Source organism: Erpetoichthys calabaricus, chromosome 16 (genome assembly GCF_900747795.2).
Source record: "Erpetoichthys calabaricus chromosome 16, fErpCal1.3, whole genome shotgun sequence".
NCBI lineage: Eukaryota > Metazoa > Chordata > Cladistia > Polypteriformes > Polypteridae > Erpetoichthys > Erpetoichthys calabaricus.
The window spans coordinates 58,741,798-58,767,371 of record NC_041409.2 but is presented as its reverse complement, the minus strand read 5'-3'; the positions used below and the strand labels follow the sequence as shown (position 1 = coordinate 58,767,371).

The following is a 25,574-nucleotide window of genomic DNA, read 5'->3' as shown; positions in this document are numbered from 1 at the left end:
CATGGGTCTGTATTTTATCAATTTTATGTTTTATTGTAATTTTTATGTTATTTCTGTTAATTTTGTTTATTATTGGTTAATTGTATACTGTTCTTTCAAAAGTGCCTCCATTCCTTGTGTTTTTGTGGGTGGAGTCCCAGGAGGCAGGGCCATCCTGATATCAGCACGTTTGAGCCATCACTGCTCTCAATTTAAATAGCCAGAAAGAAGAGTGGTGATGTCAGGAAGGCCCTGCCTCCTGGGACTACACCCACAAAAACACAAGGAATGGAGGCCCCTTTAAAAGAACAGTACAAATGGAGCCGGTGTTTGAACAATTCAGTTTACTATAAGAAAACTCCATGAAAGGGAAGACCAACCCTGGGGCAAAGTAAACTTTTGCATCTTTTTTAACTTGTTTATTTGTTTAATGGTTTTCTATGGTTTGAAATTATTTTTATGGATGAACCACAAAACCGGCGTTTCCAAACAGAAGCCATGGAAAAGTCATGGAGTTCACGGGAAAACCGGGAGAGAAAAAAAAACTACTGTAATTTGTTTTAATTGAATAAAGCAATTAGCACAAAAAACGGTCTGCAATAATGATGATAAATGAACCAGTGTAGTCGTGATTTCAACTGTTATGTAAAAGAAAATTCCTTAACAGTACTTGGTACTGAAAGAAAAACAGGATATTCACAAATTTTCTTTGTGGTTTCTGTTTTGCATGGCCTCCATGCTGTGGACCCTTCTTCATTGCGGTTGTACTTGGGTGTTGTCCAAACAAAAAAAAAACAAAAAACTGTGTGTGTCTTTCACAGGGTCCAAAGCACAGATCTCATCACACCAGAGACCAGCATAGAGTAGGACAGGCTGGATTGGTGAGTATTTCATTTTATTTTGCACTTTCTCACTGTGGACTTTGTTGCTGCTGCCCCCTATTTAGAGGTTTAAGAGAAAAGTTGGAGTATGTTGCAGGACTATAGAGGTGCACTTAAAGAGCCCTCTCCTTTTCTGTTGTCTTTGTATCTTCTTGTAAAAACATTTGTTTAGAGGCCTCACAAATAAAATAAAGAATATGAATTTGAACCATTGTAGTGGTGATCTCAGCTTTTATTTAAAGGAAATTCCCTAACAGTTGTGGGATGTCTCCTACTCATCATTATGTCTCTCGGTCTATCCATCTCATCCCATTTCCAATAACATGTCCCCCAAATTTGACCTTTTTGCCTACGAGCTGAGATTTTCCCATAGGTTAAGACTGCAGTAAAGGCGATGATATTGATAACTAATATAGCCGCTAACTCCTACACTAATGCTAGCTGTGTCTTTTGGGTGCCATATATGCCAAGCCCTTTCTGAATGCTAAAGATACCTTGTATCGTATGAGGCCACAGATCATGTACCAAACAGATTCTGAAAATTCACATAACAGTGCAAAGAAGACTTAGGAGGGCCTGAACTGAAAGTGAGCTTAGAGATTTAGTGGCATCTCAGGCCTGCAAGGGTTTGAGTTCACTTTCATATCATAGTGGCACTTACCTGGTGGCCTGTTGATAGCAAGATTTCTAAAATGGCTGCCCTTGATAACTTCCACAGATAATCGCCCCGTAGTGGGGTTGTAGGCCAGACCAACAAGTAGCTCTGGCACTCCGCCGTGCGTCAGGGACTGCGTAGAAGAGGCGCTGTCACTTGGGGAGATAGCCACCATGCTCGGCCGGGAATCTCCACTCTACAAAACGAGAAATAGAGTCAGTAAAATGGCCTCCTCATCCCCATTGACTTTGATTTTTCCTTGACTGAAAAAATCAAAGATGAGATGCCTTCCACAATGGCATCTCATCTGGGCAGGCAGTTTTTATGGCACTACTATAAGTAGGGATGCCCTGGGCTTCAGCTTACTCAGACCACATACACTCTGTTGGGTTGCTGATAATTCATTGACTGGTTATAATGTACTCAATTAAGGTTACTGGGTTTAAATAATGGACTTGTATTACCTATCACATACCTGGTGAGCTAAGGCCTAACACTGTAACACTGACTGGGCATGGCTTGCATGCTCGTTTGGCTGCTCACATGTCTGTTACAATTAACTTGAGGGGTTAAGACAACAGGAACATCCACTCATCATGTGAGCACTATCCAATCAAGGCTCTAAAGGATGAGGATGGGTGGAGCCTAAGAAGTGCCCAATGAAGCAGGTCAATGAATAATATAGCACGGCAGTCAGTGGAAATGCAGCAGAGGCTATCCGGATGTGTTCATGGTAAGCTAGGGCAGGTCTGGACAATGGTGTTGCCCTGCTGCTACCGCAGATGATCTACAATCTTGCTGGTACTCACACTTAAATTGATGCGTGGCTCCAGAACTAACGTGGCTTCCATCTCACAGCCCTGATTCACGCCGCCTAGGTGAAACAGCTTCTCCCCCATCATCTTCTCACGGCTTATTTTGCTAACAGCATAGAGGCGAAAGCGCAGGGCAGAGGAGCGCAGCTCATCCACCTCAAGTTTAGAGAAGCGGAAAGTCTCATTGAAGACTGGTACTGTGCCCCTCTGCACAGCTGTCTTGTACCGCTGCTTTTTGCCAGGCAGCAGAACAACATGCACCTGCCAGGAGTCCACTCCACTGCGGTCCTTGTCGGGGATCTGCTCTGCCCTCACCACTGTCAAGAGCATCTTCTGACTGGTTGCTTTGTAGTCCAGGATAATGATGAGGTCACCACATTTAGAGATGGGCGGTCGCACATCAGCAGGCCCAGATGGTGTATTATCAGCCTCTTGGTCCTAACACAAGGAAGAAGATAAAGAATGTGACTAGATTTTGAACAACTGTTTAGTTTAAAATGATCAAGAAATATTTGCTCCCAGATAACATCATACATCATCTGGCTACTAAGAAAGGAGCTGGAAAAACAGTTTAAAGATGCCCAAGGTAGAAACCTTGACAGAAAACTGCCATCAAGAAATGGAAGCACCGGGGAGCACTGCAGCCCAAAGGTCTTTAATAAACTGAACCTAAGCAGACTAACTTTCTCAAAGATTGGATTTAGGCAGAAATATATTTGTCAAGATTGAGATCTTGGACTGCACCCACTCCTGGAGTCCAGGACCTCTTTAGCTGCTGTCCTCAATAAAAGACATTCTCATAAGAATCATAGCTAGAGGGTGTTCATAATGAGAATGTGGAGTGAAAGTGCACTGGAGCAGATGCCTGACATCAAGGAGCTGAACAAATCTCAGTTACAATGGAGCTGCTGTCTTTAGTGCAAGATTACTGGACTATTACGTTGACAAGACAAAGAAGATCCTGGAGGAGCAGGGGAGGTATCCCCATACGGCTCGTACTACCCATTCTGCTGAAGACAGAGTCAATTCGTGAGAACCAATACTATGATTCAGGGCCCCACAAAAAGTGCCTCAGGTGCCCAACATGGCCGAAGCTAATGATAACCTACTTTGATTTTGTGCCCACATCCCATGTTTCTCTGAACACTAATAGCAGATCTGAAGTCCTTTCCTGCAATTTCTTTGTGGGATGACCTTTTGATAACCCAGCTCATTCTATATTCTGTCCAACAAACATTTAACTAACCATATCCATTAGTTAAAAAGAGGCATTGGGTGACTGAATAGTTAGTACTATTGTATTAGGACTCCAGGGAGTCTGATTCAAACAATGTACCTGGTCACACAGACATTTTCTCCCCATACCTGTGTAGGAATTCCTCCTGGTACACCTAAAGACATGAAGGTCAGGTTAGCTGGCAGCTCCACACTGGCCCATTATGAGTGTGTCGCAGTCATATCTATTGCCTTGAGACAGACTGGCATGAGCTGGTCCCTGCCTTTTCTTTAATCCTACCTCTGCTACCCTGAACTGGTTTGATAATGGATGGACAAGAGGAGTCACTATTCACAGAAAAGGAGTTGTTTAATAAAGCTCTCTTCTAATGGTTAAAGTAATCATGTTTTCAGCGATCAAAATGTCATCTTTACCTTTCTCAGAGAAATCTGACCTAATTCTAATTGAACAGCATATCATTTTGAAATGTGCCCAGCTCACTATGATGGACAGATTAGAAAAGAGAGCAGACTACCTACTAGTTTTCTAAAGGCTTTCAGTTGCAAATGCCTAACTTTTCTTCCTTTCAATATCTGGCATTTACACCAAAAAGAATGGAATTTTATGCTGTATTATTAAGTATTTATTGACTACAAAATGTCATAATTTTCTTAATCTTAAATTTTTCAAGGGAATGATGAAGACTATAAGGAAATGGAATTTCTGTACTCTGTTCATTTAACATCCTGTGTAAGCTGCTTGACTCAAACTACAGACCCAAACTTGATCTAATCCAAAAATGGATGGAAGTTAAGGGTCACCGGGTGTTAAAGATGAAGGGCCAAACTGAACGCCTCACACAGTTGCTCCCTGTGTTTAAATAGAAGAGCATGTATGACTAAAAACAGCAGGAACAAACTACTCCAAAGTTATATTTCAATACATCATCGACTGATATACATTAGGCACAGTGATAGTACCTGTAAAAAAAAGCAAAGCTATAGCTGTGTTTGACTAAAATCACTGTCATAAAGGGCTAAATCACAGGAAGCCTAAGAATACAAATGGGAAGAATTATAAAGTAATGGTTTCAAATCTGCCCAAAAGTATTTCATGGTTACTGGGAGTTGAGATCAGTCCAGGAAGCCATGAGTACAAAGCAGGAAACAACCCTGGACAGTACGTCAGTCTACTGCAGGGATCACTTACGTGCTCACATTAGGCCAGTTTAAAATGGCCAGTTAACTCGACAGCTGTGGAATATGAAATACCGTACCATTTTTCGAAGCCCATTTAATTCTAAGCAGGGTCGTGGGAGGCTGTAGCCCGTCCCAATAAGCATAGGGTGCAAGGTAGGAAGAATTCCAGGACAGGGCATCAGTCCATCACAGGGTGAAGACCCACACACACAAAGAACAGGGTCAGATTAGCATCGTCAATACACCTAACTTGCCTGTCTTTGGACTGTGATAGAAAACCAGAGCACCTGGAGGAAATCAAACAGGACATGGGGAGAACATGCAAGCTCCACGCAGGGAGAACCTGGAACACAAACGCTTACTGCGAGGCAATAGTGCCACCACTGCGCCACTCACGGAGGAATAGGTAAGTAAATACACACATACATAAAGCATTGTTAAATATAACAATAAATAACCAGTAACAAAATGAAATGTCAACATAACTAACTAAATGTGTCACAAAATGTTTTTGTTGCTTATTTATTGATGTATTTATTTAATTATTCCATCATTTATTTATTTCAGTGACACCATACATAACATGAAATACGCCTTGATTTGAAAACGGTCATTTTCACTTGTTCGGGTTGAGAGGGTGGGCTCTAGTGGGTACTGTGTTTGGATTGGTGAACCACTGGTGAAGCACATGCTTAAAACTTTGACTGTGCACATGGTTGATGGGTGCAAGTAAAAGCTTCCCAGAATTACTGCGTGAAACACTACAATAATTCAAGAAGCTTAAAACTGGTGATCCTCTCAGGAGTCTACATGTGTCTTGTGGTGTCTGCCTATAAATGTAATACATGATGGCCAGAGGTTTACATGCACTCTGCTGAGGATTCACCAATCAAAACGCAGTACTCGCTAGAGCCCACCCTCTCAATTTTGATGGGTGGCTATGACAGCTTTTATTTTAAGGCATATTTCATGCCGTGTGTGGTGTCAGTGAAATAAATAAATTAAGACAAATAAAAAAGCAAGACAAAACATATTTTGTGATACATTGCATTAATTATGACAATTTTTCATTTTGTTATTATTCATTTATTGTCAGGGGTGGTGCAGTGGTAGTGCTGCTGCCTCGCAGTAAGGAGACCATCCTGAGTCCTCCCTGTGTGGAGTTTGCATATTCTCCCCATGTCTGCTCTGGTTTCCTCCCACAGTCCAAAGACATGCAGGTTAGGTGAAATGGCAGTCCTAAAGTGACCCTAGTGTGCGCTTAGTGTGTGCGTGTGTGTTTCCTCTGCAATGGATTGGCACCCTGTTCGGGGTTTGTTCCCTGCCTTTCACCCTATGCTAGATGGGATAGGCTCCAGCGGACCTCTGCGACCCTGTTCAGGACTAAGTGGATTAGAAAATGACTGACTGACTGACTGACATTTATTTTCACATTCTACAAAGCAATTATTTATTTGTATATATTTTTTTTTATTTAATTTTGCCTTAATCATTCCTCCATAAACAGCAAGATCTTTAAATGATTTTCAAAATGACATTCTCAACTCATTTGGAAAGGAAACAAGAAAAAAAATTCAAAAGGGAAAAGAAAAAAAAAATCAATAAAAAGGAAAAACAAAAAAGAGAAATGACAGAAAAAGGAAAAAGAAAAAGGAAGGAAACAAGAAAGAAAAGAACAGGAGAAAAGAACAGTAAACTAAAAAAATGAGAAAAATGTCATAATGAAATTGCTGGACAAGTTAACCTGTTCTGAAAGACAACTGTTTCTTTTCCCCAAAAGTATAACTGAAGAAACTGTGAAGATGTTTTCAACTCCTGGTCACATGTGAGGGTTTTGTGCAGATTTCTTAAGTCAAAATGGACCATATGATTGGTCACCATTAGAAAGTTCTTTTTCTGCAGAACACAAATCAAAGCAGCTCAAGTGCTGTGACACAGTTCAAATTGACTGCACGTTTCGTTTAGTAGCTGATGTATGGCACAGCTTCGATGACATAAGCGAGTGACTGGAGACGCGGTGCATACAGTGATTAGGTTTCCTTGTTCTGCTTATGGGTCGAAGTGCTGCATAAGACAACAAAGGCTACAACTGACCGAACTTTTACAGGACTATGTTGGCATCAATCAAGGCCTTCTTGTATTTTCCCATCAGATGTTTCTGCTTGAGAAAAACACTGAGGATCAAGGAATCAGATTACACAGTTGTGCTAATGATGTGTACCTGCAGCTAATATTATATATTTAGCTGGCTCCCAATATAACAATATGCTGCAAATGATTAGACTTTTTTTTAATAGATGGAGTACAAGCAGGTGACATGACTTACTCAGAGCCACATTGTGCGAGAAGGGTGGCGATTAAACTGGCAAACTTCAGCCAACCAAGTGTTTTACCCACTACACTACAGCATGCTAGAAGATGGTGATGTTTAATACTCATTTGCCACTTACCTTTCAAGGATTATTTGAATTGATTAGAACTTCTGTAAATTAACTAAAACTGTCACTTGAGTTCCTTCCTATACGCCCAGGCTGCAGGAATCTGTATCTTTAGTTATATCCTGAAATAAAGCAACTTACTGCTGATTCTGGACTACAAACTTAAGCTGTCTGGCCTTATCTCACCTTAGTAAGAGCACAGGCTTAAGATCCTACTAATTGTTTTAATGTCCTTTTTAACTGAGTTACCACATTCCAAAACATGTGTGTATATTAGGCTAACTGTCATCACTGAATTAGTGAGCCGCGCAATGGACTAGTGCCCCATTGAGGGCTGGATCCTGTCTTGTGTACAATGCTACTACAGGAGGCTCTACAACTGAAACATGACCTAAAACTAAATAATCTGGATTTGAGAAAAAGTTATTGAAATGTACTATAAGAGGTAACTAATACCATAAAATGTGTGTGTGTGACATAATGCGTTCTACATGGCTGCAGTATAAAGGTGTGTGTGCTGGTTAACCTGGTAGTGTAAATAACCCATAAATAATAAAAGTAATTAATTACATTTAAATATGGTACTTTTCACACTACTCACATACATAGACAGTGGGAAGCCGCTTCAGCCACCACAAATGTGTTGCATTCACCTGGAATGATGCAACGTCAGCCATTTTTCGGAAGAACCCTACACTTCTCGAAAGATGCCCAGGGATCTTTTAAACACCATGTTTACAACACAGTGTGCCCATCGCTGCACTGGGATCCACACACTGACCACAGGGCAAGCTCCTCCTGCTGGCCTCACCATCACCTCTTTCAGCAGCAACCCAAGCTTTCTTAGTTGGTCTCCCATCCATGTACGAGGTATGTATAAAAAATAACCGGACTGCTGTTGTTGTTATCTCTCTAGAGAAGGGAGGGCCAATATGGGTCAATGCTCTCTTATCCTAGATCTTAACCAACACCTCTTATCAGTTTCAACTTAATATCTCAAACAGTGTGACTCCAGCAGCCATTTAAGTTAGCCTTCTTCTTCTGCTACCATCAAAAAAATGTCATCACCCAAACCAGAACAACGAATCAACTTGAAATTTCTTGTTAAATTTCAACGACTGATGACAACGTCCAGAAAATAAGCAAAGTTGTGCGAGGTCACTGTCGACTAAGCATTAGGATATTTAGTGAAATGGTTAATAATGATAAAATGGCTGTACGGAACATTTTGCATAAAAAACTGGTAAAATTGGTCCCGCGAGTTCTCAATATCCTTCAGAGGGAAAAGTGCTGAGCAATTTGTTCAGATGTTTTGGAGCAGATTGATTGAACCAAAAAAATATCCCGGTAATGGATCACCCACTGCATTCACCCAACCTGGCACTGTGTGACTTCTTTTAGTTTCCAAAACTCAAAAGCACGTTGAAAGGGAAGCATTATGAATCAACAGATGTTATGAAAGTGCTCAAATAAGAAGGCTTTAAACACTGCTTTGAACCATGGAACATGCATCTCCAGCAGTGTGTGGATGCAGGGGGAGAGTATATTGAAGGGGAAAAGTAAATTTTGTAAATTTGAAAAAAATAAAATATTCTATGGCGTCCGTCAAGCTATTTTTTTATACACTCCTTGTACTTGCTGGGCCCGAAAATGCTTAGTTTCAGGTGGATTCTGAAGTGGTTTGTACTTTGTTGTCAGCTGGATTATTGATCATAGATGCTGATACTTTTTTAAATGTTATGGTATCAGGGCTTAACTGCTAGGTTATCAGATATGAAAATCCCAAACTGTTGTCACAGTAAGGTTTACTGACCAGGTGATACATTGTTATAGCTATACAGTCATAAGAAAAAGTTTGGAAACCCCTCTCAGCCTGCATAGTAACTGACTCTACTTTCAACAAAAAGGATAACAGTGGTATGTCTTCAATTTCCTAGGAACATCTGAGTACTGTGTTTTCAGAACAAAGATTTTTAGTGAAGCAGTATTTAGTTGTATGAAATTAAATCAAATGTGAAAAATTGGCTGTGCAAAAATTTGGGTCCCATTGTAATTTTGCTGTTTTGAATGCACGTAACTGCTCAATACTGATTACTTGCAACTCCAAATTGGCTCGTTAAATCTTGAACTTCATAGACAGGTGTGTCCAATCATGAGAAAAGGTATTTAAGGTGGTCAGTTGCAAATTGTGCTTCCCTTGGACTCTCCTCTGAAGAGTGACAGCATGGGATCCTCAAAGCAACTGTCAAAAGATCTGAAAACAAAGATTGTTCAGTATCATGGTTTAGGGAAAGGCTACAAAAAGCTATCTCAAAGGTTTAAACTGTCAGTTACAACTGTAAGGAATGGAATCAGGAAATGGAAGGCCACAGGCACAGTTGCTGTTAAACCCAGCAGGTCTGGCAGGCCGAGAAAAATACAGGAGCGGCATATGCACAGGATTGTGAGAATGGTTACAACCCACAGATCACATCCAAAGACCTGGAAGAACATCTTGCTGCAGATGGTGTATCTGTACATCATTCTACAATTCAGCACAATTTGCACAAAGAACATCTGTATGGCTGGGTGATGAGAAAGAAGCCCTTTCTGCACTCACACCACAAACAGAGTCACTTGTTGTATGCAAATGCTCATTTAGACAAGACAGATTCATTTTGGAACAAAGTGCTTTGGACTGATGAGACAAAAATTGAGTTATTTGATCATAACAAAAAGCGCTTTGCATGGCGGAAGAAGAACATCACATTCCAAGATAAACACCTGCTACCTACTGTCAAATTTGGTAGAGGTTCCATCATGCTGTGGGGCTGTGTGGCTAGTTCAGGGACTGGGGCCCTTGTTAAAGTCGAGGGTCAGATGAATTCAACCCAATATCAACAAATTCTTCAGGATAATGTTCAAGCATTAGTCACAAAGTTGAAGTTATGCAGGGGTTGGATATTCCAACAAGACAATGACCCAAAACACAGTTTGAAATCTACAAAGGCATTCCTGCAGAGGGAGAAGTACAATGTTCTGGAATGGCCATCACAGTCCCCTGACTTGAATATCATCAAAAATCAATGGGATAATTTGAAGCAGGCTGTCCATGCTCAGCAGCCATCAAATGTAACTGAACTGGAGAGATTTTGTATGGAAGAATGGTCAAAAATACCTCCATCCAGAATCCAGACACTCATCTAAGGCTATAGGAGGCGTCTAGAGGCTGTTATATTTGCAAAAGGAGGCTCAACTAAGTATTTATGTAATATCTCTGTTGGGGTGCCCAAATTTATGCACCTGTCTAATTTTGTTATGATGAAAATTGCATATTTTCTGTTAATACAATAAACTTAATGTCACTGCTGAAATACTACTGTTTCCATAAGGCATGTCATATATTAAAAGGAAGTTGCTACTTTGAAAGCTCAGCCAATGAGAAACAAAAATCCAAAGAATTAAGAGGGGTTCCCAAACTTTTTCATATTACTGTATATGCATTGTTGTTTTCATTGTAACTGCAATTTGTGGTAGTCTTTAATTGGCTTATCAAACTGTCTATCCAGTTATTTAGAAAATGTTAATTCAACTCAAGATGTATATACAAGACTTAACTGCATGAGAAGAAATGAGTGTGCCATACAAACATAAACACCACAATGACAATAACTGGGCTTGGGAGCTTTGTTTGGCTGAATGGCCTGTTCTTGTCTAGATTGTTCAAATGTTCTAAAAAACTGGGCTAGGATAATAATAATAATAATTATGGACTGGGCACAAACCTATTGTATTCTGTGAGGCGCTGTCCTAAAGAGTTACTTGGCCAACAATTTTAATAAAGACATACAGCATTTCTTAAATGATAAAGAGCTGGGCTTTCGCAGACTCACTGACTTCTATAATCAGGTCATCTGTAACACTGTTCTCCTCTCCAACTAATGAAAACACTCAAAAAATTGACATAAAGGAAGATGTCTGAGGAGTATTTTTAAAACATTGATCAGCCAAAAAAAACCTAACAAAGCAGCCCTTCATGGACCAAGGAGATATATCTTTCTCTGACTCTAAGCATCATGTACGGTTTGTTACCTCAGGACTCCAGGCGGAGGAACTGTCAGTCACGTCTGTCATGTCTTTGCTTTGGTTGTCAAAGGCCGTCTCCATTTCCTGGCTTCCATCTGTAGCTCCTTCAGTGGCCACCATGTCCGAGGCCAAGTGTGATCCCAGAGACCTCCTGTCTTCATCACAATGAAGCTGTACTTCATTGCAGCTACCATCATTGACATCTCACAGAGACAGGACAGAGAGAGACATTTTCAGTAAAGGCCAGTGTTTGGAAGGTGTAAAGTGTAATAAACCTAACAATGACTCCTGTGCAATCTTGGGAACCTAGAAATTGCAGGCCAGGGTGGTCAAATCTCACATTTTCAGCCAGTATATTAAAGTGACACAGTCCTTGATCCTAGTTTTTAGGGAGACCTGGACCCAAAGGAAGATGCTTCCCTAAGCACAATTTTAGGGGAACCTAGAATTTGGAGGCTTACCTGAAAAGAGAACATTTCAAATTGCTAAAGAACAGTATCCAGTCTTCTCATCATAGAGACATTAAATTTGAAATAAGTTTCATAGATTTGGGAATAATGTGTTCCATGGACATGTCTGCTAGTCTTAAGGATGCACCCATCTGCACAGTTTCCATTCCTTTTCAGAGTAATTAAGTGCTCACAAGGCAGGCATGTGCACATACAGGGCCACAAGTGGACACATTCTGGAAGAGACTGGGGTAGTAAATGCCCCAAATTGTGAATGAGTATGAAAATGTGTGACTTCTTGGATAGCTGTAGGTGAGACATGTACAACATGTGTGTATGGATGAAGCATAGTGTAAGAGTGCGTGCATGTGGACAAATGTGTGTGCCCATACAAGTATATAAGGGAAAGGTGTACTGATATATGTGTGTGCTTATGTGCATGAACCTCCAAGTAGAGACAGTTATGGCAGAGTACAACTTACAATGCTGCTTAGAATTTGGAAATTACTTAAAAACAAATGGTTGCACTTGTGTAGGGTTGGAGGTCAGGGTTACCAGGCCCTTAAAATTTACAGGCCAAAGACAGCTTAAAAATAGAAAATTTGCCCCCAAAAATAGCCCAATACCTGACTTAGACAGGAAATGGAGGGTTGGCATCAAGTGCAAGGGGGAGTGCCACTCAGAGTTATTTGAGAGTGACAGAATGGATAAATGCCATCATTAAAATGGAGGGGGGCTTGCCCCCAGGAGATTTTGCAGTGATAAAGTGCATATACAAGTGTGAATACCAGGGGAATGAGTGCCAGATGGATAAAAAGACATGATAATAATGTGGAGGGTTAGGGTTAAAAAATAGCCCAAAATACCACACTGTTTTTAAAAAAGTAGCCCAAAAACTGCAACCTGTGAAATCCCATTTTTCCCACGGACAATAATCAAAAATAGCCCAACTGGCTGGAGGTGTTGGAGGTTCTCTTAAGATGTTAAAAGCTGTCTTGCTTTTCCAGTCAATGGCCACAGGCTGAGGTTTCTATCCTTATATTACTTGTGGACTAATGGCAAACTTCAGTGGTAGTACTGGAGCTCATCAAGTATCACACTGGAAAAACAGTAGGAGAGCAGTTACCTTCACACTCTGAGGCCTCTGTGCTGCCTTCCTCTTGATTGGACAGCAGCCGGGTAAACTTTTGGCGTCGCTCAGAGCCTGCTTGAATGGCCTTCTCGTTCACCCCTGAGCGAAAACTCTGAGAACGTGACACAGAGATCTCAAACTGCTTTATCACTTCCTCCTCGCTATCTGATGACGTGGACAGGTCTTCGTCATCCCCATAGCTGTTCACTGTGCAGACAGAGACAGAAAGACAGAGGTGGAAAAAGAAAGAAGACAGTCGTGATAGGTGTGATAGTTGTGACACCGCCGCCACCAAAAGAGAGAGCAAGACACACACACAATAGACAAGAGACAAAGTTCAACCCTCTTCCCTTTATTCCACATTTAGAGGCGCTAGAACACAAAGCATTTGGAGATTATTCAAGAGCAGATATAGAACAGGGAAGCAGGTGAGCCCCAGGCACTAAACAGCATTTTCATTTTTCAGGGAACATAATGTGCATCCATTTCACCATTTAAATTAGAAGGCACGGCAATCCACATTTCAAACATTTGAAGACAAACGTTTCAACGTTAACAGGAGTCTGAAGTTGACTCACATTGTTAATGCAGGTTCTGCTACCCAGTGACCCGCTGTTGACGAAACCAAGCTTCAACAATGAACAGAGTCCAGCACCCTGGGTTTGGCCCACACAGACAGCAGTGTGTAATTTGTTCTTTATTAATGAAGCACATGCAAGGAACAATTTCACTGGACTTTCCAAATGTGACAATAACGATCCTATAAACCTACATAATTCTAACTGGGTTACAAAGCAGCTGATTCCTTTCCACTCAGAGGGCAAAGAATTGAAAAATGACGGCCTCCATTCTTGGGAAGGTTTCAGAAGGTCAGCTGGCACTGAAGCTCAACTGAGCCTTTTGTCTCACATTTCAGAACCCTTAGCTGATACATCCTTGACCAAGCTTTGACCTTTGAGTAGTCAAATACAAATTCCACGACACCAAATATTAACAACTGCACATCTCCGTCTGTGCGGGAGTATCTCCTCAGCCTGGATGGTAGACTTGTCAGCTGGACCCGTTGTTTATAAAAAATAATCTACAAAGTATATGTGCTTGTGAAATTAAAACGAATTGAATAGTCATGTATTGTTTTTTTCTTTTGATTGAAAGGCAACTTTGGCTCTGAGGCTAAGGATCTGCACTGGCAATCAGAATGTTGCCGGTTCGAATCCCGTAAATGCCAATAGAGACTCTGCTCTGTTGGGCCCTTAAGCAAGGCCCTTAACCTGCAATTGCTGAGCGCTTTGAGTAGTGAGAAAAGCACTATATAAATGCAAAGAATTATTAAGAATTATTTGTTGCAACTATAATTACACTTCATGCCCAGATTGGTTATTTTGCACTGGCGGTACCTCAGTGTTGCATCAGGCAGGAGCTTGTGCATACGTGCAAAGTCATTAATGCAGATATTGATATTTGCACGTCAATGTGCATCATTATTTGAAAATTACACTATGACTATTAGAAAATGCATACAATCACTCCCACAACTTTTCTTACTGACAAGACTATAAATGACTCTGCCTCCCAATCCATGATTATAGTAGAAGACCCCCACATTGATGGCAATTGGCAAGAGAATGTGACTAAAGTGGTAGGAAATGGGCTTGGGCCACAAAGGAAGTGGCAAGTAGGATGTAACTAAATGACAACTTCCATGTTTGTTCACTGTGGACATTATGGACACAGGTAATCCTAAACAAGTTACACTGGCCCCATACTGAGAGAGCTCCACACATGGATGGTGAGTTATCACTTTTTAATAATAATAATTCATTAAATTTATATAGCGCTTTTCTCAGTACTCAAAGCGCTATCCTCTCTCTGTCTTTGCTGCATTGCTTAATACAATACGAACACATCTTCTGTGACTCTGGGATGCTCTATTCAGGTATTGAGTGCATATTATTATAATCTTTAAACTGAAATCAGTGCCTGCTTACATAATGGAGACTATTGTGTTCAAGTTCTACAACTCCTGAGGTTTCATCACCATCACTGTGCACCTCAAGGACAACTCTAAGGTGACATCTTGCATATACTAGGCCTTCAAGTTGTAGCCCTGTGTCTAATGAAAGCACATCTCACAGACCACCAAGGCCATGTTCTCCAATGGGTGATAAAGCCTACATGTCATATCCTGAATGGACATACACTGTGGTAACTGAAGCAGCATCTCACAAAGCATCATGACCGTAATCTGCAGGCACTAAAACTGTATCACATGTACCTCTTAACACCACAGCCTGCTTAAACGAAGGCCACATCATGGAGGCTACTCACAGGCCACCAAGGTAACATCCTGCTAGGTCTCATTGGCAATACAAACACTGGTGTTGCAAAACACAGCTTGTCTCATCCAGTAGGTCAAACAGCTAAGATTGTACCTCAAAGGAATTATAAGAGTGAACATCCTGCAGTCGATAAGGTTACACATAAACAGCATATGGAGGCTATATCATATTGCCACTGAACTGTGTCTTCCAGATTAACAAGAATGAACACTGTATTTCCAGAAGCCGCATCTTATTCATCCACCAATCCTCTGATCACTGAAACCAAACATTAAATATATTTTCCAAATGATCTTTATAATGTTCCACAAAAAAGATAGAACGTTTTGACAGACATCATTTGCCTTAGCGGTAAATTACAAAATTTGTTTGTAAGCCGCTTAACAGGTAAAACAAGATGAATGCAGATAACAGAAGAATGTCATTGTTAGAAACTTATAGCAGTTTGTTTATAGACATTAACGAATCAGATTCTGGCCTAACTAGTAGACGTGATGATCCTAAAAGATGTCAGATACTGAGAAGGTAGCAAAAACAATTTGGAAAGACCTGGAGAATCATCAAGAGTGGTGAACACTTAGAAAAGTACATTTAATGTAGAAAAGTGCTAAGTAAGCCATAGCAGGTAGGCTAAAGGAACTTTAAATATAAAAGCAAAATGGTTCACAATGACCTACACTGCAAAAATGTATATACAAACACTAGAGAAAAAATATGAAATGGGAGTTGTTTTGCTTTTATTTAGCAAAAAATCTGCCAATGGGGAAAGCAAAATTTACTTGACAAGATTTCTTAAAGTAAGCTAAATGATCATAGTTTTTTTATAAGTCAATAATTCTTACAATAAGGAAAACAAAACTTAATGTCATGATATAAATACTTTTCACTTTCTTAGATTTCATTTGTTTCCGTGTTTGAAGCAACCACTGTTTACGTTAACAAAACATCCTTATTGTCTAGGTAATGGTCAGAAGCAATTTAAATGACAAATAAAAAGCTAGCATTGCCAGTCCACCTAAACTGAATGGGGACAAAACCAAAGCACCCTGAGGAAATCCGCACTGAGATCGTCTTCAGCTTCCCCACAACCTTGTTTAGTTAAAGAGGGTTTAGATGGATGGATTGATTAAAATGTAGGCTAAATTGTAAAAGTTGTTAATATACAGTAATCTCAGACTGTAAAATGTATTCGTGAGATGACATCTAGAGCTCGGTATGCAGTTCCGGTTACTACGTTATACAAAAGACAATGCAGCACTAGAAGCAGTGCATCTTGGGAGTAATAGCACATGCCCTGTTTTGAAAGACTACGGGAAAGAGATTCCACAATTCAACACAAAACAGACTGATGAAGGTACTTCATGCAGATCAATGAAACTCTGAATTATAAAATTTTATAAGTTAAATTCCTTTAGCTAAACAGTGAATAAGAGTCAATGAAACTGGTGGAAATTAAAAGGAAGTACATTCAAGATGGAAGCCATAGGGCATATTGTCACACAAAGGGTCATAGAAATCTGAAAGAAACTACAACATCAAAGAGTTGAAGTTGAAACCTTAGCAACTTAAAAAAAAAGAATAACTTTGTTATTAGTTATCCAAATAAGCCTGACAGACTATAGGATTTTGTTCACAACAGCCATGTTCTGAATACACCAATGAAGACTACAGAGCACAACACCTCCTATTACTGCATTTGACAGTCCACTGGGCTCTTATCCTGTGGGACACTGGCATCTCCTACCCTCACTAAGACATTGATTCAAAGGTGAGGTTCTCATTAATGTCACATCTAATAAAGCAACTGAGTCTGTGTCTCACTGAGGGTGCATTCAATAAATCCATTAAGCCAATGTCCTATAAATGTTAAGGATGCATCAAACTGGCCACTAATCCCATAATGCATAGCTGAGGTTGCAGCTCATTAGGCGATGTGCTGTCATCACTGAGGCCATACCTCACTGGTAGCTGAGCACATACGCTATGCTCACTGAGGCCACTTCTTGTTCTGTCACTGAGGTCATTCCCTCTCTTAGATGAGGCTATATCTATGGGTACTGAACCGTCATCTGATACATTCACTGAAGTCATGGCTAACCATCACCAAGGCCATATTTCACAGCTATCTGATGGCAAGTCCTGTCATCACAGTGGCTACATGTCCCATGATAGCTTATCTGTAAGACACTGAGGCCGTGGCTAGTTACTACTGACCCTTCACTTTACAGGCAACCAAGCTCTTGACATCTGTTGGAACCACTAGAGCTACAACTTACAGTCTTACAGGCAACTGATCAAATGTCTTATGAGTCTAAATTTATCAAAACCACAAGGACAGTATCCAATGCTCACTATCTAACACAGCTGCAGAGTTTATGTCCAATGGTCACTTATGCTGCATTGGAAACAGTCACCGAGGCCATTTTGGCATCAACGAGACTGCTGAAGGTCTGCATTGCCAGGCCCGAGCACATGCCCTGTGGTCATTGAGGCTCCTTTTCATGGGACAGGTAAGACCAAGTTCAGCCTTATCGATAAAAGTGTGCCACACCGAGCTGCAGTCTGAGAAGACGGATGAGAAATAGCACAAGACAAGTGGAGGAGGAGGGGGAGGAAGAGGAGGAGGGAAGAAACAAATCTCCATATGGGTTAATGACATTTCCTTTCATTTGCTCTGGCGTTCTGAGAAATGGGTTAATGCAGGAGACGCCACAGTCTGAAGTGTCTTATTTTGCTGTAAATGGGCTCTTCAACGCGGTGAAAGGCCTCTTCTGCTGGCAAAGACACAGGGAGCAAATCAGCCTCTGGGTCACCATAGAAACAGCAAGACAACGGCACAAGCGGCATGCGCTTTAAAAATAAACAGGCGCTTCGGCAGTTGAGTGTCTATCTCAGGTGCACTGAGCCTGCAAGTTTTATTTAGTATGTCACTCATAAAAATGGGTTGAGAACCATTAGGACCCTCTTCTAAGCACTACTCCCCTCCGGCACCTAGTGGGACAGGTCTCCGTTTAAATTACAAATTGCTCACCATATAGACATAAACACAGCTGAATGTGGCACACATACATTTATCTCTAATTCCAATCAGCACAATTTAAAGTGGCCCTGCTTCTTCTAGCAGGTAAGGAAGTGCTAGTGAAAGACATTCTTTTAGGTTTTTCCAAAACACAAAACTGAGCCAACAAAGTAGGCCCACCTCATGCAAGCCCCTGTTTGAAAAGACAGGAAATGGAAGAACCCCACAAACCAGACACCAGACAGCCAGGAGGGAAGTTGTTGCAGGATTTCATGTTTTTACCCAATCTGCACCCAGCTGGCTGGCACACAGGCCAGTCATCATTTGTCATTTTGAGCCAGCGCCCCTTGTCTGCTGACATTGTACACCTGATGGAGAAATTCTTAGGCCACAGCTCTCCATTGTGACACACAACTCAGGGCATAGGAAGAGAAGAGCCTGGCAGGGCCACAGCACTGAGATAGACTGGGTAGGGTGGGATTCTGGGCATGTGACATTGAGACAGCAGCAAGGCTTACAGTGACTGTGAAGTGGAGGCCAATAAGCTGGATTGGAGTGTCAAGATTATGGAAGAGCACTGAACAGTGGAGGGTTTCCAAGGCCTGGAAGAGATAGGTGATCCATGATTGGTTATAGTTAGCTACAGCATATGTGAGATGAGCATGAAAAAGGTGAAATGGGCTTGTTTTGTAAAATGGAAGGATGGGGCTTGGCGATGCACAGTTACTTAACATTGGTATGATGCCTATGATGAGTTTGGCAAACAGGACTCTATGGATAACTGTTTTATCGTTTAACTGTGTGTTGTGACCACACAGTGTTATAACGGAGAAGGCTGGTTATGAAGGTGTGTTGCATGGCCTCTGTGCTCATGCCATTGGAGGAGTGTACCAATGGATGAGAGTGGAATTGGCTGTAGAAATGAACTGGACAGTACCTGGCTAGGTAATAAGTCTATGAATGGTAGAGAAGGCCAGGGACATCTTATACCTTTATGGAAGTGGTATAGCTAGGCCTTATTTGGATACTCTACAGGGGGACCAAGGGACAACATGAACATAAAAATCTTTTCTATCTCTTGTGTATTTAGGGCCCACACTACTAGAGCCAAGTGACAGCAAAAGCCTAATCTTCACCAGCGATGCAAAACACCAACTCATTCTCTTCTACTTTGCAGCTAGGAAGTCTTAACCTGGGGGCCAATGCTTACCTTTGACTTCATTCTTACCATTTTTAACTTCTGGGTACAGGCTATGGCAGTCAGTGTCCTCCTGTCCATCTTCATGGATGGTGTCAAGTTGTTCTTCCAGAAGGCTTGAAGGCATTGACCAAGTGTCACTGGATGCCCCAGATGTGCTACTATTGTCTATACCTGCACTGGATGTACGTTGATGTCCATTTGATTTAAACTTTGCCTTTGATGAGCTGTCCAAACTGTCATTGAGACTGTCCTTTTCTCCATGCCCATCTTCCTTGGGTATCTCAGAGTCTATAGATTTCATACTGCTGTCATCACCTTTTTGAGTTTCACTTTTGGAGTCCTCTTCTTTATCTACTGAGGTGTTCTGGTTGGGCTCTCCTTTACCCATTCCTTGACCAATGTTGAGAAAAGTGGATGACATAGCATCTGATATGCGAGTTATCCAAGAGGATAAAGGCTGGAAGACATTCTGAGTTTCTTGAGAAGATGCCATGGTCAGTTGGTCCAGGTTACGCTTGAAGATGATGAGGCCCGCTGGACAAGGGATGTGTAATTTGTCAACATGCCATGACTACCAATTTTCTGGCTCTAGAATGAGCAGCATAAAGCAATTAACACATGTTTATGGTTTAGTCTAATCTGATAAAAGCAGAACTTGGCAAAGAGCCCCTCACAAAGCACTCATCCGTACAGTGTCATTTTTGTGCTCAGTCACTTGGTACTCACTGGGAATCAATGGAAGAGCACGGAGTGTTAACAGTCATGGAGTTTGTCACAAAGAAGGAGGGAATTGTAACAAAGTGGGACAGAGCAATATGAAACAGGTGGGTATCACAAAGAAGGAGGGATGGGGGGATCCACAAAAGAAAGATGGAAGCCTTGAAATTGGATTATACAAGAGGAGGGGGGGTGGGGGAGAGAAAAGAGTGACATAGGGCATAGAGCTTGGATGGTGTGACACATGGCAAAGAAAGTCAGGGGTGGAAGGGGTGAATAGCAATGGGGCTGTGGGTGTGTGGGGGTCTGAGAGGTATCAAGAGAAGACTGGGACATATGGGTGAAGAGTTATTGAGGAAGGAAGGTAAATGACAATGAAGGAAGGACCTAATGCAGAAAGACTAAAGGGGAGATGCACCAATCAGCCACAACACTGAAACCACTGACAGGGGAAGTGAATAATATTGATTATCTCATTACAATGGCACCCGTCAAGGAGTGAGATATATTAGGCAGCAACATTCAGTTCTTGAAGGTGGTATGTTAAAAGCAGGACAAATGGGCAGACTTAAGGATCTGAGCAACATTGGCAAGAGACAAACTGTGATGGCTAGACCACTAGTTAAGAGATCTCCAAAACAGCAGGTCTTGTGGGATGTTCCTGGTATGCAGTGGTTAGTACCTACCAAAAGTGGTCCATGAAAGGACAACTGGTGAACCAAAAACAGGGTTATGGGAGCACAAGGCTCATTTATGCGCATGGGGAGCAGTGGCGCGCCTGTCCCACAGAAGAGCTACTGTAGCACAAATTGGTGAAAAAATGAATGCTGGATAAGAGAGGAAGGTGTCAGAAAATTCAGTGCATCGCAGCTTGCTACATATGGGACTACATAGCCACAGAGAGGTCAAAGTGCCTTTGCTGACCCTTGTCCAAAGCACCAATGGAATCGAAAGTACCTACAATGTGCATTTGAGAATCAGGACTGGACTAATGAGCAAAGGAAGAAGGTGGATTGGTCTGATGAATCACATTTTCTTTTAGATCATGTGCAATGGCTGGGTGCAAAGCACCCGAGATGGGGGCAGGATGCACTATGGGAAGACGGTAAGCCAGCAGAGGCAATGTGATGCTCTGGGCAATATTCTGCTGGGAAACCTTGGGTCCTGGCATACATACAGATGTTACTTTCATACGTATCACCTACCTAAAGATTGTTGCAGGCCATGTACACCCCTTCATAGCAACAGTATTACCTGATGGCAGTAGCTGCTTTCAGCAAGCTAGTGTTCCCTGATGAACTGCAAAAATTGTTAAATAATGGTTTGAAGAACATGACAGAGAGTTCAAGGTGTTGACATGTCCTCCAAATTCTTCAAATCTCAGTCCAATTGAGCATCTGCAGGATGTGCTGGAAAGGCAAGTCTGATCTATGGAGGCCCAACCTTGCAACTTACAGAACTTAAAGGATCTACTGCTTTCAGTGGCCTAATGGACGTCATGCCTCAGTGGGTCAAAGCTATTTTGGCAGCACGAGGGGACCCTACACAATATTAGGCAGGTGGTTTTAATGTTGTGGATGATCGGCGTATGTTGATATGAAACGGAAGGTGGGACATGTGACAGACAAGTGCATGGGGGAACAAAAATGAATGGAGTACAGGATGTCACAAGAGGATTGAGGCTAAATGACAATGAAAGACTCATTGAAAATAAAGAACAGTTGTAATGATACACTCCAAGATTGATGGATCAGAAAAATGTCAACACTAAGAAAAACATGTCATATTCTCCTGAAGGGATGGATATGTCATGGTAGAATGTGTAAATTATTACAAGTGCAGCACATGCAAATAATGTGTGGGGATTGTCCTCCCTGGACATTCCCACGCTGGGTATAAAAGAAACCAGCAAAGGAAACCTTATTGAGTGACTGCTGGCAGTCAGTGTGGTCTGAGGGACCAAACATGCCCTGGTGAAGAGGAGAACCAGTATATGTCAAGCTCCTGGACTTTGAGCAATTGTGGGAATGCAGGAAAGCAGATTATTCCTCCAGGATACTGGTGCTCCTGTTGGACAGAATGTAGGCACAATGGTGAGAGTATGACATCAGAGGGTAGAGGAGGCTCAGACCCACTCTGATGCAGAAATAAATGGGAGGACGGATATCTCGTGTGGATGGTAGTGATGGACTGAACAGCCATATCACAGACCCCAGCCTAAGAGTTTGGGGTCTTTTACATGTTAATGGGTGTTGTTTGCAGGGCCTTCTCGCTCAGTGCTTATTGCTTCCAGTACCCTTGATCGTTGACCACAGGCATCTACAACTATAATGGTGCCAAGAATGCTGCCAGTGGCAGAATGACTGGCATCAAATTGTGTTTTTTGATGAATCTTAGTTCGGATTACAGCACCATGATGGATAGATCTGTTAATGGAGGCACAATGGCAAAGACTCCTAGAGGCATTCATTTTGGAGCATCATATGGGGCCAGAACCAGATGTTATGGTGGGGCGTGTCACATTCTCACCTCATATGCATTCCTGGTGCCTTCACCAGCCACTAATAAATCACAGAGGTGTTGGAGGCCAAGGTGATACCCTATCTTCAGAGGTTTTCTAGTGCCATATTTGTCATGTTACAGCCAGGATTTATTCCCTGTATTATGTTCATTTTCTATTTTATTGTCATTTTTATCAGTTTTAAAGTATTATTTCTCATATTTTAGTGTTATTACTATTCATTTTGTTTATTATATGTTAATTATGTACCTTGTCTTTAAATGTACGGCCATTATGTATACTTTGTGGATGGAACCCCAGAAAGCGGAGACACCCTGATGTCACAGCCTCGTTCTGGCTTTAAAAGTGGGCCATAAAGAGAACCCAACCGAGGAACTCTGAGTTTGGATTCAAGTACTGATTTTTAATTTGGATTTTCCGGGTTATTGAATTTATTTGCTTCCGACTTTAGTTTCTGCTTATTCTAGTGTGTTTTTGGAGTGGTTGTTACCTTTTAGATACGCCCTTTTTCCTCATTTTTAGCAGTTTTTTTGTGTTTGTGCTATGTTTTTGTTATTAAACTGTCTTTTAAGAAAGAGTCCATGTTGCCTTTGTTTACAATCTGGAGTTTTTACAGTTTATCTCCCTTGTAAGGCATTATATGCCAATTCTGGGACTTGATCACATTTTTAAACTTTTAAATCAAGCTCTCTGTCATTAGGCCTGTGCAGGCTGCAGCTTGCAGGTAGCAGTTTGGGGACTTGCTGCTTTGGGGTGAGCCTCTGCTGGGCAGAGCAGAGAAGGTCTTGGTCTGCTTTTGTAACCTTTGTTGGAGGTCTCACACCCGTTCGTTTATGTTTGGAACACCTAATCATAACACAATTCCAAAAGGAAAACGCTCAATCACAAATGGCACAAATTGTCCTACAGTTCCTAAATGACCACCATGTACACTTCTGCCTTGACCCACATGTTCACCACATTTGTCCCCCATTGAACACATCTGGAAACATGACTGGACAACAACTGTGTAGTTCCCACGGATGATCTTTGGGCATGTACTGAGACTGCATAGCATGCCATTCCACAAACACACATACTGTACAACGTCTCTTTCTGTGCATTCCTGACCATGTACAAGTGGTGATTTCCATCCATGGTGGATACACCAAATACTGAATATTGTACATTCTACACATGTGATGAGCTGTACTTCTATTTATAAATGCCATGTATCATAAGTAATCTGTGAAATAAATATTACTTTGATATCCCATGTCTTTCTTGGTGTTGCATTTTTAATGGCGAGCAGTGTAGTTGAGAGGGGAAAAGAGGTAAAAAAATAATAATGAAGTGACTCTGGCCACAGGGCTTTATGGATAAGGGGATAAGATAACGAAAATAAGCTAAATACCATAGAAAGTCATGGAGTAGGGGAGGCAAACAACAATGAAGAAGTGACAGAGCCATAAAGTAAAAACAGAGACCACCACAGGTCAGAGACATGGCAGAGGGAGTCACAGAGGTAAACGACATAAAGGTGTAACTGAGGGCAGGGAGAATAAGAGGGAAAACATGGCAAGGAAAATCACATGTGTAGGAGAAGTAATAACAGGGGGATAAATAAGACTGGATAGGACCATGAAAGGGGCAAACGGGATGTGATAGGGCAGTGGTCTTACTAGGCCAAGCACGTTTGAGGTAACACAATGTAGGCAAGAGGTGTCACATGCTGAATGAAGAGGTTAAGGGGAGTGCCAGGGACATTGTTAATATGGGAGCTGCCATTGGCACAGCCCAGGCTCCTGCGCTCACAAGCTGCTCAGAAGGGTGAGGCAGTTTCCTTGCCATTTCTAATCCTACCTGACACAATATGAGATCCCAGTGACTCAGAGAAGTGGAATGAGGATGTGCCATCTCTTCTTTCACTCCTCCTAAACACTAAGCATCCCCACATGGACTGGAGATGCTGCCCCTTCCTGAACTTTATAGAGAACTGCAGGCAATAACTGGCTTGCTGGCGAATGCTTCACACACTAACAACTGCAAAATTTCCCCCTCTAATCAGTTTTTGCACAAAAAAAAAAAGTCAAGCATTTTGGCATTGCTTTCTGCTGTAACGTTGGGAAGCCGCCCAAAGTCACAGGATCTGTTAGGAGCCCACACATCCCAGCCGCCCATATCCATCACTGCGTCAGCACTCACTAGGCTGTTTCAGTGCCAACACAGCAGGACAAGCGTGCTCAGTGCCACTTTATAACACGTTTGATGACACTGTACTGAATGACAAATGGCTAAAGTAAAGATTAGTACTGAAATTAAACTGCAAATGCCCGGAAAATTCTACACCTTGCCTACGATTGCGACACAAACATCTTGAACACAGATGCTGCCCATGCAGAGAGGAACAAACGGATTTGACATGGCAATGCCATTTTGTTTTAAAGAAACCGAAACTCTCATCATCGCCTAGCAGCTCCAAACCCCCTTTAAAGTAGTGACCACCTTGTTCCTTCATTCTTCAATCGATATAGCGCCTTTAGTTTTAGTATTGCTTTCTGGAATTCCTTATTCTTTCACTCTTGGCTGTATATAGTGCCTTAACGTTTGTCATTGCTTACTGGAATCTTTCATTCTTTCACTCTATTCTGTAAAATGAGTTCAACAAGAACACAAAGATAGAGCAGGAAACTATAAAGTAGAAATTTCACACAAACGTTAGAAAGTTTATGTTCATGTAGAAAATCATAAACACCTATTAACAAGTAGTGCGGTGGAGAGGAGGACTTTAGAGGCCTTCAAATCTGAACTTGTGTTGTTTTGGAGGAAATAGGTGGCCAGGAATGGCGAGCTTTGATGGGCAGAACGTCAAAAATGTTCTAATGTGCTAATACAGCACCTTTACTTTTCTTATTGCTTTTAGGGGTTCTTTATTCACTCAGTCTACACTGTATATAGCGCTTTAACTT

General features: G+C 41.6%; 1 protein-coding gene across 6 annotated transcripts in view; it reads right to left on the bottom strand.

The window, feature by feature from the left end:
- syt16 (synaptotagmin XVI) overlaps positions 1-25,574 on the bottom strand; it is an 89,738-nt gene that overhangs the window by 3,545 nt on the left and 60,619 nt on the right. For 3 of the 6 annotated variants that reach the window (XM_051919960.1, XM_028821969.2, XM_051919961.1), the window contains 5 exons: positions 19,416-19,976; positions 12,824-13,036; positions 11,255-11,451; positions 2,325-2,768; positions 1,522-1,711 (listed from right to left, as the gene is read on the bottom strand). In XM_051919960.1, coding sequence (XP_051775920.1) covers positions 1,522-1,711; positions 2,325-2,768; positions 11,255-11,451; positions 12,824-13,036; positions 19,416-19,881 — 1,510 coding nt within the window. In that variant the 5' untranslated portion in view covers positions 19,882-19,976. The remainder of the gene's footprint in view (positions 1-1,521; positions 1,712-2,324; positions 2,769-11,254; positions 11,452-12,823; positions 13,037-19,415; positions 19,977-25,574) is intronic. The other 3 variants (XM_028821970.2, XM_028821971.2, XM_051919962.1) reach the window with 2 other exon arrangements.